General features: G+C 45.5%; 1 protein-coding gene across 1 annotated transcript; it reads left to right on the top strand.

Moving 5' to 3' along the window:
- Positions 1-2,387: 2,387 nt before the first annotated feature.
- On the top strand, positions 2,388-4,507 carry LOC125509657 (7-deoxyloganetin glucosyltransferase). Its single transcript, XM_048674672.2, has 2 exons — positions 2,388-3,122; positions 3,206-4,507. The coding sequence occupies exons 1-2, from the start codon at positions 2,621-2,623 to the stop codon at positions 4,201-4,203; spliced, it is 1,500 nt and encodes a 499-aa protein (XP_048530629.1). The 5' UTR covers positions 2,388-2,620; the 3' UTR covers positions 4,204-4,507.
- Positions 4,508-14,405: the final 9,898 nt, after the last annotated feature.

The following is a 14,405-nucleotide window of genomic DNA, read 5'->3' as shown; positions in this document are numbered from 1 at the left end:
CCCGCTATTGGTTATTGACCAGAGAGGTGTCTCGGTCATGTCTACATAGTTCTCGAACCCGTAGGGTCCGCACGCTTAACGTCCGTTGACGATATAGTACTATATGAGTTATGTATGTTGATGACCGAATGTTGTTCGGAGTCCAGGATGAGATCACGGACATGACGAGGAACTCCAGAATGGTCCGGAGATAAAGTTTGATATATGGGATAGTAGTGTTTGATCTCCGGAAGGGTTCCGGAATTCACCGGAAGGGGTTCCGGATGTTTCCTGAAATGTTTGGGCACAAGAACACTTTATCTGGGCCAAAGGGGAAAGCCCACGAGGCTTTTGAAAAGTGCAAAAGAAAGTTTTGCGGAGAACTGAGGCTAGACGCCAGGAACCCTGGCGTCTAGGGGGTAGACGCCGGGAACCCTGGCGTCTAGCCCTGGAGTCCGAGAAGGACTCTTGCCTTTCGGGTGAAACCAACTTTGAGGAGGCTTTTACTCTAAGTTTCGACCCCAGGGCTCAACATATAAATAGAGGGGTAGGGCTAGCACCAAAGAGAGATCAGGAAACACCAAGCCGTGTGCCGGCAACCCCATCCCCTCTAGTTTATCCTCCGTCATAGTTTTCGTAGTGCTTAGGCGAAGCCCTGCGGAGATTGTTCTTCACCAACACCGTCACCACGCCGTCGTGCTACCGGAACTCATCTACTACTTCGCCCCTCTTGCTGGATCGAGAAGGCGAGGACGTCACCGAGCCGAACGTGTGCAGAACTCGGAGGTGCCGTACTTTCGGTACTTGGATCGGTCGGACGTGAAGGCGTTCGACTACATCAACCGCGTTGATATAACGCTTCCGCGAACGGTCTACGAGGGTACGTAGACAACACTCTCCCCTCTTGTTGCTATACATCACCACGATCTTGCGTGTGCGTAGGATTTTTTTTGAAATTACTACGTTTCCCAACACTAATCTTGCAGGTGGGAAATGGTAAGAGCATACAAATAAGAAGAGATCAGTGAATACCGAGGAGACATGGATTAAAAGCAGCCAATTTCATTTGCAGATCGAGATTGAGATGGGTGAATCGGCTCATTGATCCCAATTCCAGGAGTTGGAACTAGGAACTTGATACGTCTTCGATGTATCTATAATTTTTGATTGTTTCATTCTATTATATTATCAGTCTTGATACTTTATATGCATTTTTATACTATTTTATATCATTTTTGGAACTAACCTATTAACCCAGTGCTTAGTGCCAGTTGTTGTTTTCCGCTTGTTTTTGTTTTCCATAAAATCAGTACCAAGGAGAGTCCAAACGCTACGAAACTTTTTGACATTTTTTTCTGAATATAAGAGACCCTAGAAGCTTGGAGAGGAACCCAGGGGACAAAAGAGAAGACGACAAGGCAACAAAGCGTGACCAGGAGGGTAGGGCGCCCCCTGTTACCTTGTGCTCCCACATGGCTCCGTCTGACGTAGTTCCACTTCTATAAATTCTCAAATATTGGGAAATCCCCAGAGAGCCACCTGAAACACGTTTTCCGCCGTCGCAAGTTTTTGTTCTTCCGCGGTACCATCTGGAGGCCTTTGTCGATACTCTGTCGAAGGGGGAATCAATCACGGAGGTCTTCTATACCATCCTTGCTGCCTTCTTATGATGTGTGAGTAGTTTACCACAGAACTAGGGTCCATAGGTAGTAGCTAGATGGCGTCCAACCCCAACATGTAAACACACCCGACCTAGTTGCATGTCCAAGCCAAACATGAAATTCATGCCCGACATAGTTGGATGTCCACTCTCGGAACGCAACTCATTCCCAATCCAGTACCCTATATAGTTATATTTTCTTGGCAAATACATGTCCACTTTTTTGTAATATACACTGTATATTTTTTTTATACGCGGGAACATTGTTTTAACACACATTGAACATTTTTTTAAATACATAATAAATATTTTTCCAAATACAGGCCCGAGCATTTTTTTTACAATACATGGTAAACATTTTTCAAATTACTACTGATCACTTTTCTACCCCCTAAAAAATACTGATCACTTTTCTAAATAGTATGAATTTTTTCCAAAAATTTCTGTGAACATTTTTTTTCTTACATTGTGTATATTTCTTTCTAGAAAATGTCGTGATTTTTTCTGAAATGCATCAAGTTTCTTTTAATAAATTGTCACGAACATTTCTTTGAATGCTACAATTTTTTTCCATTGTATAATACTTTTTTTAAGCATCACACAACATTCTTTTGAAACGCATCAACATTTTTTAAATGTCAATTTAAATTTCAATTTTTTTAAATTTCTTGTCTTTCAAAAAATGTTTGGAATTTTCAAAAGTGTCAACACTCTAAAAACTATTCGGGGATTTCAAAAACTCGAGAAGAGACAGTAAAATTCGTAGGCTCATCGATTCAAACACCGTGGTTGCGACGTAGCCTCCCTAGCTTCTAGCTAAGGTACAACGTAGGGATTCCCCATTATACAATAATTGTACTCCGCCGGGTTGCCTCAATCAAACCAACTACGGTATCAATCAACATAATAAAGAGCAGCTATCTAGAGGGAAAACCTCCCGTCTGTAGTCTGGAGCAGGGGAGTACTGAATACTGATCGGCCATGGCGACCGTGGCAGCCGCAGGATCGTCGGTGGAGAAGCGTCACGCCGTGTTCTTCCCTTTCCCGGCGCAGGGCCACGTCAAGCCGGCGCTCCAGCTGGCCAGGCTCCTCCACCGTTGCCATGGGTTTCAGGTCACCTTCGTCCACACGGAGCACAACCGCCGCCGCCTCCTCCGCTCGCGAGGCCCCGGCGCGCTGGACGGGGTGCCCGGGTTCCGCTTCGCCGCCGTCCCGGACGGCCTGCCCCCGTCCGAGGCGGACGCGTCGCAGGACATGGCTGCCCTGCTGTCCACCACGGAGGCCCTGGTCCCGCCCTTCCGGAGCCTCGTCTCCGGCCTCCTCCCGCCGGCGTCCTGCGTCATCTCCGACGTCGAGCACGTCCTGTACGCGTCCAAGGAGATGGGCCTTCCCTGCGTCACCTTCTGGACGTCGAGCGCGTTCGCCTTCATGGCCTGCCAGCAGTGCCAGCGGCTTGTCGACATGGGCATTGTCCCCCTCAAAGGTATGTCCTCCATGCATCGATTGTTCTCGCTATGAAAAACATACGTACTTACTAAGTGTGCTTGCTTTGACTTTGAGGAGCAGAGGCTGAGCAGCTGAGGAATGGACACCTGGACGACACGGTCCTGGACTGGGTGCCGGGGATGCCCAAAGACATCCGCCTCAGAGACTTCCCGAGCTTCATCCGCACGACGGACCCCGACGACGCCATGCTCAAAATCCTCCTGCGCTCAATGGCGTGCCACAGGACCACTCCGTCCGCCGTCATCTTCCACACCTTCGACGAGATCGATCGCGAGGCCATGGCGGCCATGTCCACCATCCTGCCACCGATCTACGCCGTCGGACCATTGCCGCTCCTTCTCGATCAAGTTTCTAGCACCACTGCCAGTGTGGTTGACACGTTAGAATCAAATCTATCCAAGGAGAACTACGCCTGCCTAGAGTGGCTGAATGGCAAGGGGCCAAACTCGGTGCTCTACGTGAGCTTCGGCAGCATAGCAACGCTGACGAGGGAGCAACTGGTGGAGTTCGCGTGGGGTTTGGCCAATAGCAAAAAGGACTTCCTGTGGGTGATCAGAAACGATCAAGTGATCAACGGCGACGACGACCCCGCTGCCGCCGCCGTGCTGCCACCGGAGTTCCAGGAGGAGACGAAGGCGAGGAGCCACGTGACGAGCTGGTGCCCGCAGGAGGCGGTGCTCCGTCACGAGGCGACGTGCGCGTTCCTGACGCACTGCGGGTGGAACTCCGTCCTGGAGAGCATCGGCGCCGGGGTGCCGATGCTCTGCTGGCCCTTCGGCGCCGACCAGTACACGAACACGAGGTACGTTTGCTCGGAGTGGCGCCTCGGCTTGGAGATCGGCGGCGGCGATGTCAAGAGGGACGAGGTGGAGGCGGCCATCCGGGAGGTGATGGATGGAGGAGACAAGGGAAAAGCGATGACGAGAATGGCCATGGAATGGAAGGAGAAGGCGACCGCGGCTGCACTGACGGGTGGGCCCTCTTGGGTCAATCTGGAGAAGGTGGTCGATGAGGTGCTTGCTGTGCATCCTAGCAAGATTAGTGATACGGAATCATGAGTAGGCTCGTGCTTGCTCTACGCTGGCATTGGCAATAAATTGATGAAAGGGAAGGCGTGCCATGGTTGTGATCGATCGAGCTTCGTCGAAATTTAATGGGTTGTTTCATTATGTGTGACGAAAATGAATGCAAGTTTGGGTGGTACATATGTGTATAGCGGTCACCCAACTACACTCTTCAATGTTGTATTATTCATTTGATATTTTTGGCACCAGCCGACATCCAGGTCCAGCAATCCACAAAATAAATGTAAAATGAAAACGATTTCTTATTCAAGCGCATCTGGTCTATGAATTCATTTTTTTACACAGTACAAATGCAGACGCTCATACAAACGCACATGCACTCATCCTTATAAACGCGCCTCCATAGTCGACGAGAACCTCTCCTCTCACTAAACAAATATTGCGAGAAAGCCTGAATTAAATCTAGAAAAATGGAGTACCATGCCAAGTCTAAGACTTGAACCCTGGTGGGTTGATTCCACCACAAAGGACATAACCATCTGAGCTAAGCTCAGTTCGTATCTGGTCTATAAATTCATTATACGTGACAAGGACGGAGTTTCATCAGAACTAGTTACAGGGCAAATGGGATAAATATATGTGAGCTTCATCACAAAATAAAGCACAACTAAATTACGTAGTATAAATGGATATGCCAAGAGATAAACAATGATCTTCATGTGTTGGTTTTGTAGTATAGTAATCCTCAAGCATAGAACAAATGGATTTGACAAAGGAAAAACAATGGGTAATTCCCCCATCAAGATGTATACTTGCCTAAAATTTGATGTAGATGCTCATATCATGTTCAAATGGCCATAAAAAAAGTTCTAGTTGGCCTGGACATAAAAAGGTTTTTTGGCTACTTCTAGATTACAGTGTCAACACTAGGAACCTCTTGAAAAGAAACTATATGCACCTAGATTGTTATGAATGTGCATTTTGTAATGAGAGTACTGGGGAAACTTCAATGCATCACTTCTAGGATTGCTCTTTCTCTTAAGACTATTGGTGTCGTGGATATAATCCTGACAATGGAGTAAGGGGTGTATGGAGTGTAGATTTACGTGTTAGGAAACGTAGAAGAAAAAATTCCGTCCTACGAATCAACTCCCAAGATCACTATGAAGATGCATATGTAATTGGATCGGATCTTTACCAACAAAGGTGCAACAGAAGTTGTATTGGTGTAGACCATTGATGTAGATTCCCACAGTTAGGATTTACAACCTCCCAATCGTGAGAATTTTCTCCCTCAAACGAAGATCGAAAGCATGATCCCTCTGCTGGTATTCGCGCGTACGGAACCAATGATCCGATAGAGCTTCGCCATCCAGAACGAAACACCGGCGAAGCACTAAAGCGGAGGAGCAGCCTTGCGGTGTTACGGAGAGAGAGGGGGGAGGGGCGCAGCCACGGGCAAACAAAGTTGTGTTTGGAGGTTGCTCCCTCCCCTCTATTTATAATAGCAAGGGGGTGGCCAACTTGGGGAGGGTCCGACGCCCAAAGGGGTGCGCCCCCTCAACCCTAGCAGCCACCTGGTGGCTTGTGCCCGAAGCTAGGAGGCACACCACCTAACAGGCCTGGCGGCCCAACTAGGGCTATCCCACTTGGTCCATGCCATGTGGCAGCCCCCGTGGCTCCCTCTAGAATATTCTGGGAGGTTCTGGCCATAGTCTTCTAGAGGGTTTCTAGGGTAACCCGAAACTTTTCCGGTACTCCGGGTTTTCCCGTTTTCTCCAGAATCTTTCTGGTTCTCTATGTGAACCATTTTCTTTTCATATGAAACTTTTTGGTGCAATGCTAGCTCATAAGCTCAACACTCCTAGTACTCTACAAATCGATGACCCTTCAACGTATGACCCCACAAGTTTGGTAAAGTGAAGACATGACCCGGGACTATTCCGGTCAATGATCAATAGCGGGATCTGGGCATTCATATTGACCCCTACACTAACATGAATCATTATCTAGTGAACATGTTGTTCTCGTACACAAATACATTTGCTTCACGATATAACAGAACTCGAGGCGAGACTTGTCGTTATCCATGTGAAGCAACTCTTGATCACTATACAAGTTATCCTCGTTACCAATTTTGTTCTCTTTTCTCGTTTTCATATTCCGACATCCTCATGATCATATCACGATGTGTCTGACCAGACGATGATGGATATCGTAATATCGGTACGGCCCAAAGAATATCTCTCCGTCGTAGGAGGAGTAAATCCCAATCTCGAGCTATCAAGTCCCTTGACATACTTTTCTGATGCACCCAAAAATTGCCGCTATAATTACCATGTCACAGGTAATGTTTGACAAACCCCAAAGTATACCACCTGACATGAAGGTACTGTTGGGGAACGTAGCAGAAATTCAAAATTTTCTACGCATCACCAAGATCAATCTATGGAGTAATCTAGCAACGAGGGGAAGGAGAGTGCATCTACATACCCTTGTAGATCGCTAAGCGGAAGCGTTCAAGTGAACGGGGTTGATGGAGTCGTACTCGTCATGATCCAAATCACCGATGATCCTAGTGCCGAACGGACGACACCTCCGTGTTCAACACACGTACAGCCCGGTGACGTCTCCTACGCCTTGATCCAGCAAGGGGAGAAGGAGAGGTTGGGGAAGACTCCATCCAGCAGCAGCACGATGGCGTGGTGGTGGTGGAGGAGCGCGGGACTCCAGCAGGGCTTCGCCAAGCACTACGAGAGACGAGGAGGGAGAGGGGTAGGGCTGCGCCAACAGGGAGAGCAAATCACATATTTTGGGCAGCCCCAAACCTCAAGTATATATAGGGGAAGGGGAGGGGCTGCGCCCCCACCTAGGGTTCCCTCCCTAGGGGTGGCGGTGAAGGAAATATGCCCTAGAGGCAATAATAAAGTTATTATTTATTTCCTTATAATCATGATAAATGTTTATTATTCATGCTAGAATTGTATTAACCGGAAACATAATACATGTGTGAATACATAGACAAACAAAGTGTCACTAGTATGCCTCTACTTGACTAGCTCGTTAATCAAAGATGGTTATGTTTCCTAACCATGAACAATGAGTTGTTATTTGATTAACGGGATCACATAATTAAGAGAATGATCTGATTGACATGACCCATTCCATTAGCTTAGCACCCGATCGTTTAATATGTTGCTATTGCTTTCTTCATGACTTATACATGTTCCTATAACTATGAGACTATGCAACTCCCGTTTACCGGAGGAACACTCTGGGTACTACCAAACGTCACAACGTAACTGGGTGATTATAAAGGAGTATTACAGGTGTCTCCAAAGGTACATGTTGGGTTGGCGTATTTCGAGATTAGGTTTTGTCACTCCGATTGTCGGAGAGGTATCTCTGGGCCCTCTCGGTAATGCACATCACTTAAGCCTTGCAAGCATTGCAACTAAATGAGTTATTTGCGGGATGATGTATTACAGAACGAGTAAAGAGACTTGCCGGCAACGAGATTGAACTAGGTATTGGAATACCGACGACGAATCTCAGGCAAGTAACATACCGATGACAAAGGGAACGACGTATGTTGTTATGCGGTCTGACCGATAAAGATCTTCGTAGAATATGTAGGAGCCAATATGGGCATCCAGGTCCCGCTATTGGTTATTGACCGGAGACGTGTCTCGGTCATGTCTACATTGTTCTCGAACCTGTAGGGTCCGCACGCTTAAGGTTACGATGACAGTTATATTATGAGTTTATACATTTTGATGTACCAAAGTTTGTTCAGAGTCCCGGATGTGATCACGGACATGACGAGGAGTCTCGAAATGGTCGAGACATAAAGATTTATATATTGGAAGCCTATGTTTGGATACCGGAAGTGTTTCGGGTGAAATCGGGATTTTACCGGAGTACCGGGAGGTTACCGGAACCCCCCGGGAGCTAAATGGGCCATGATGGGCCTTAGTGGAAAAGAGAAGAGGCAGCCCTACATGGGCCGCGCTCCCCTCCCCTCCCTTGGTCCGAATAGGACAAGGAGAGGGGGCCGGCCCCTCTCTCTCTTTTCCCCCCTCCGCGAATCCTATTCCAACTAGGATTGGGGGGGGGGGATCCTACTCCCAGGGGGAGTAGGACTCTCCTGGCGCGCCCTCCATGGCCGGCCAGCGTCCCCCCTTTAGTCCTTTATATACGGAGGCAGGGGCACCCCAGAAACACACAAGTTGATCCACGTGATCTTTTCCTTAGCCGTGTGCGGCGCCCCAGCCACCATAGTCCTCGATAATATTGTAGCGGAGTTTAGGCGAAGCCCTACTGCTATAGTACATCAAGATCGTCACCACGCCGTCGTGCTGACGGAACTCTTCCCCGACACTTTGCTGGATCGGAGTCCGGGGATCGTCATCGAGCTGAACGTGTGCTAGAACTCGGAGGTGCCGTAGTTTCGGTGCTTGATCGGTCGGATCGTGAAGACATACGACTACATCAACCAAACGCTTCCGTTGTCGATCTACTAGGTATGTAGATCACACTCCCCCCTCTCGTTGCTATGCATCACATGATCTTGCGTGTGCGTAGGAAATTTTTTGAAACTACTACGTTCCCCAACAGTGGCATCCGAGCCTAGGTTTTATATGTTGATGTTATATGCACGAGTAGAACACAAGTGAGTTGTGGGCGATATAAGTCATACTGCTTACCAGCATGTCATACTTTGGTTCGGCGGTATTGTTAGATGAAGCGGCCCAGACCGACATTACGCGTACGCTTACGCGAGACCGGTTCTCCCGACGTGCTTTGCACAGAGGTGGCTTGTGGGTGACAATTTCTCCAACTTTAGTTGAACTGAGTGTGGCTACGCCTGGTCCTTGCGAAGGTTAAAACAACACCAACTTGACAAACTATCGTTGTGGTTTTGATGCGTAGGTAAGATTGGTTCTTGCTTAAGCCCGTAGCAGCCACGTAAAACTTGCAACAACAAAGTAGAGGACGTCTAACTTGTTTTTGCAGGGCATGTTGTGATGTGATATGGTCAAGACATGATGCTGATTTTTATTGTATGAGATGATCATGTTTTGTAACCGAGTTATCGGCAACTGGCAGGAGCCATATGGTTGTCGCTTTATTGTATGCAATGCAATCGCGATGTAATGCTTTACTTTATCACTAAACGGTAGCGATAGTCATGGAAGCACAAGCTTGGCGAGACGACAACGATGCTACGATGGAGATCAAGGTGTCACGCCGGTGACGATGGTGATCACGACGGTGCTTCGGAGATGGAGATCACAAGCACAAGATGATGATGGCCATATCACATCACTTATATTGATTGCATGTGATGTTTATCTTTTATGCATCTTATCTTGCTTTGATTGACGGTAGCATTATAAGATGATCTCTCACTAATTATCAAGAAGTGTTCTCCCTGAGTATGCACCGTTGCGAAAGTTCTTCGTGCTGAGACACCACGTGATGATCGGGTGTGATAGGTTCTACGTTCAAATACAACGGGTGCAAAACAGTTGCACACGCGGAATACTCAATTTATACTTGACGAGCCAAGCATATACAGATATGGCCTCGGAACACGGAGACCGAAAGGTCGAGCGTGAATCATATAGTAGATATGATCAAGATAATGATGTTCACCAATGAAACTACTCCATCTCACGTGATGATCGGACATGGTTTAGTTGATTTGGATCACGTAATCACTTAGAGGATTAGAGGGATGTCTATCTAAGTGGGAGTTCTTTAAGTAAATTAACTGAACTTAAATTTATCATGAAACTTAGTACCTGATAAGTATCTTGCTCGTTTATGCTTGTTTGTAGATAGATGGCTCGTGTTGTTGTTCCGTTGAATTTTAATGCGTTCCTTAAGAAAGCAAAGTTGAAAGATGATGGTAGCAATTACACGGACTGGGTCCGTAACTTGAGGATTATCCTCATTGCTGCACAGAAGAATTACGTCCTGGAAGCACCGCTGGGTGCCAGGCCTGCTGCAGGAGCAACGCCAGATGTTATGAACGTCTGGCAGAGCAAAGCTGATGACTACTCGATAGTTGAGTGTGCCATGCTTTACGGCTTAGAATCGGGACTTCAACGACGTTTTGAACGTCATGGAGCATATGAGATGTTCCAGGAGTTGAAGTTAATATTTCAAGCAAATGCCCGGATTGAGAGATATGAAGTCTCCAATAAGTTCTATAGCTGCAAGATGGAGGAGAACAGTTCTGTTAGTGAGCATATACTCAAAATGTCTGGGTATAATAATCACTTGATTCAATTGGGAGTTAATCTTCCAGATGATTGCGTCATTGACAGAATTCTCCAATCACTGCCACCAAGCTACAAGAGCTTCATGATGAACTATAATATGCAAGGGATGAATAAGACTATTCCCGAGCTCTTTGCGATGCTGAAAGCTGCGGAGGTAGAAATCAAGAAGGAGCATCAAGTGTTGATGGTCAACAAGACCACTAGTTTCAAGAAAAAGGGCAAAGGAAAGAAGAATGGGAACTTCAAAAAGAACGGCAAGCAAGTTGCTACTCAAGAGAAGAAACCCAAACCTGGACCTAAGCCTGAAACTGAGTGCTTCTATTGCAAGCAGACTGGTCACTGGAAGCGGAACTGCCCCAAGTATTTGGCGGATAAGAAGGATGGTAAGGTGAACAAAGGTATATGTGATATACATGTTATTGATGCGTACCTTACTAATGCTCGCAGTAGCACCTGGGTATTTGATACTGGTTCTGTTGCTAATATTTGCAACTCGAAACAGGGACTACGGATCAAGCGAAGATTGGTTAAGGACGAGGTGACGATGCGCGTGGGAAACGGTTCCAAAGTCGATGTGATCGCGGTCGGCACGCTACCTCTACATCTACCTTCAGGATTAATATTAGACCTAAATAATTGTTATTTGGTGCCAGCGTTAAGCATGAACATTATATCTGGATCTTGTTTGATGCGAGACGGTTATTCATTTAAATCAGAGAATAATGGTTGTTCTATTTATATGAGTAATATCTTTTATGATCATGCACCCTTGAAGAGTGGTCTATTCTTGTTGAATCTCGATAGTAGTAACACACATATTCATAATGTTGAAGCCAAAAGATGCAGAGTTGATAATGATAGTGCAACTTATTTGTGGCACTGCCGTTTAGGTCATATCGGTGTAAAGGGCATGAAGAAACTCCATACTGATGGACTTTTGGAACCACTTGATTATGAATCACTTGGTACTTGCGAACCGTGCCTCATGGGCAAGATGACCAAAACGCCGTTCTCCGGTACTATGGAGAGAGCAACAGATTTGTTGGAAATCATACATACAGATGTATGTGGTCCGATGAATATTGAGGCTCGTGGCGGATATCGTTATTTTCTCACCTTCACAGATGATTTGAGCAGATATGGGTATATCTACTTAATGAAACATAAGTCTGAAACATTTGAAAAGTTCAAAGAATTTCAGAGTGAAGTTGAAAATTATCGTAACAAGAAAATAAAGTTTCTACGATCTGATCGTGGAGGAGAATATTTGAGTTACGAGTTTGGTGTACATTTGAAAAATTGTGGAATAGTTTCTCAACTCACGCCACCCGGAACACCACAGCGTAATGGTGTGTCCGAACATCGTAATCATACTTTACTAGATATGGTGCGATCTATGATGTCTCTTACTGATTTACCGCTATCGTTTTGGGGGTACGCTCTAGAGACGGCCACATTCACGTTAAATAGGGCACCATCAAAATCCATTGAGACGACGCCTTATGAACTGTGGTTTGGCAAGAAACCAAAGTTGTCGTTTCTAAAAGTTTGGGGCTGTGATGCTTATGTGAAAAAGCTTCAACCTGATAAGCTCGATCCCAAATCGGAGAAATGTGTCTTCATAGGATATCCAAAGAAAACTATTGGATACACCTTCTATCACAGATTCGAAGGCAAGACTTTTGTTGCTAAATTCGGAAACTTTTTGGAGAAGGAGTTTCTCTCGAAAGAAGTGAGTGGGAGGAAAGTAGAACTTGACGAGGTAACTGTACCTGCTCACTTATTGGAAAGTAGTGCATCACAGAAAACTGTTTCTGTGACACCTATACCAGTTAGTGAGAAAGCTAATGATAATGATCATGAAACTTCAGAACAAGATACTATTGAACCTCGTCGATCAACCAGAGTAAGATCCGCGCCAGAGTGGTACGGTAATCCTGTTCTGGAAGTCATGCTACTAGATCATGATGAACCTACGAACTATGAAGAAGCGATGGTGAGCCCAGATTCCGCAAAGTGGCTTGAAGCCATGAAATCTGAGATGGGATCCATGTATGAGAACAAAGTATGGACTTTGGTTGACTTGCCTGATGATCGGCAAGCAATTGAGAATAAATGGATCTTCAAGAAGAAGACTGACGCTGACGGTAATATTACTGTCTACAAAGCTCGACTTGTCGCAAAAGGTTTTCGGCAAGTTTAAGGGATTGACTACGATGAGACCTTCTCACCCGTAGCGATGCTTAAGTCTGTCCGAATCATGTTAGCAATTGCCGCATTTCATGATTATGAAATTTGGCAGATGGATGTCAAAACTGCATTCCTGAATGGATTTCTGGAAGAAGAGTTGTATATGATGCAACCAGAAGGTTTTGTCGATCCAAAGGGAGCTAACAAAGTGTGCAAGCTCCAGCGATCCATTTATGGACTGGTGCAAGCCTCTCGAAGTTGGAATAAACGTTTTGATAGTGTGATCAAAGCATTTGGTTTTATACAGACTTTTGGAGAAGCCTGTATTTACAAGAAAGTGAGTGGGAGCTCTGTAGCATTTATGATATTATATGTGGATGACATATTACTAATTGGAAATGATGTAGAATTTCTGGATAGCATAAAGGGATACTTGAATAAAAGTTTTTCAATGAAAGACCTCGGTGAAGCTGGTTACATATTAGGCATTAAGATCTATAGAGATAGATCAAGACGCTTAATTGGACTTTCACAAACCACATACCTTGACAAAGTTTTGAAGAAGTTCAAAATGGATCAAGCAAAGAAAGGTTTCTTGCCTGTGTTACAAGGTGTGAAGTTGAGTAAGACTCAATGCCCGACCACTGTAGAAGATAGAGAGAATATGAAAGATGTTCCCTATGCATCAGCCATAGGATCTATCATGTATGCAATACTGTGTACCAGACCTGATGTGTGCCTTGCTATAAGTCTAGCAGGGAGGTACCAAAGTAATCCAGGAGTGGATCACTGGACAGCGGTCAAGAACATCCTGAAATACCTGAAAAGGACTAAGGATATGCTTCTCATATATGGAGGTGACAAAGAGCTTATCGTAAAAGGTTACATTGATGCAAGCTTTGACACTGATCCGGACGATTCTAAATCGCAAACCGGATACGTGTTTACATTAAACGGTGGGGCTGTAAGTTTGTGCAGTTCCAAACAAAGCGTTGTAGCGGGATCTACATGTGAAGCGGAGTACATTGCTGCTTCGGAAGCAGCAAATGAAGGAGTCTGGATGAAGGAGTTCATATCCGATCTAGGTGTCATACCTAGTGCATCGGGTCCAATGAAAATCTTTTGTGACAATACTGGTGCAATTGCCTTGGCAAAGGAATCCAGATTTCACAAGAGAACCAAGCACATCAAGAGACGCTTCAATTCCATCCGGGATCTAGTCCAGGTGGGAGACATAGAGATTTGCAAGATACATACGGATCTGAATATTGCAGACCCGTTGACTAAGCCTCTTCCACGAGCAAAACATGATCAGCACCAAGGCTCCATGGGTGTTAGAACCATTACTGTGTAATCTAGATTATTGACTCTAGTGCAAGTGGGAGACTGAAGGAAATATGCCCTAGAGGCAATAATAAAGTTATTATTTATGTCCTTATAATCATGATAAATGTTTATTATTCATGCTAGAATTGTATTAACCGGAAACATAATACATGTGTGAATACATAGACAAACAAAGTGTTACTAGTATGCCTGTACTTGACTAGCTCGTTAATCAAAGATGGTTATGTTTCCTAACCATGAACAATGAGTTGTTATTTGATTAACGGGATCACATCATTAAGAGAATGATCTGATTGACATGACCCATTCCATTAGCTTAGCACCCGATCGTTTAGTATGTTGCTATTGCTTTCTTCATGACTTATACATGTTCCTATAACTATGAGATTATACAACTCCCGTTTACCG

This window comes from Triticum urartu, chromosome 5A (genome assembly GCF_056163025.1).
Source record: "Triticum urartu cultivar PI428250 chromosome 5A, HENAU_Tu73, whole genome shotgun sequence".
NCBI lineage: Eukaryota > Viridiplantae > Streptophyta > Magnoliopsida > Poales > Poaceae > Triticum > Triticum urartu.
This window is presented reverse-complemented; position numbering and strand designations above follow the sequence as displayed.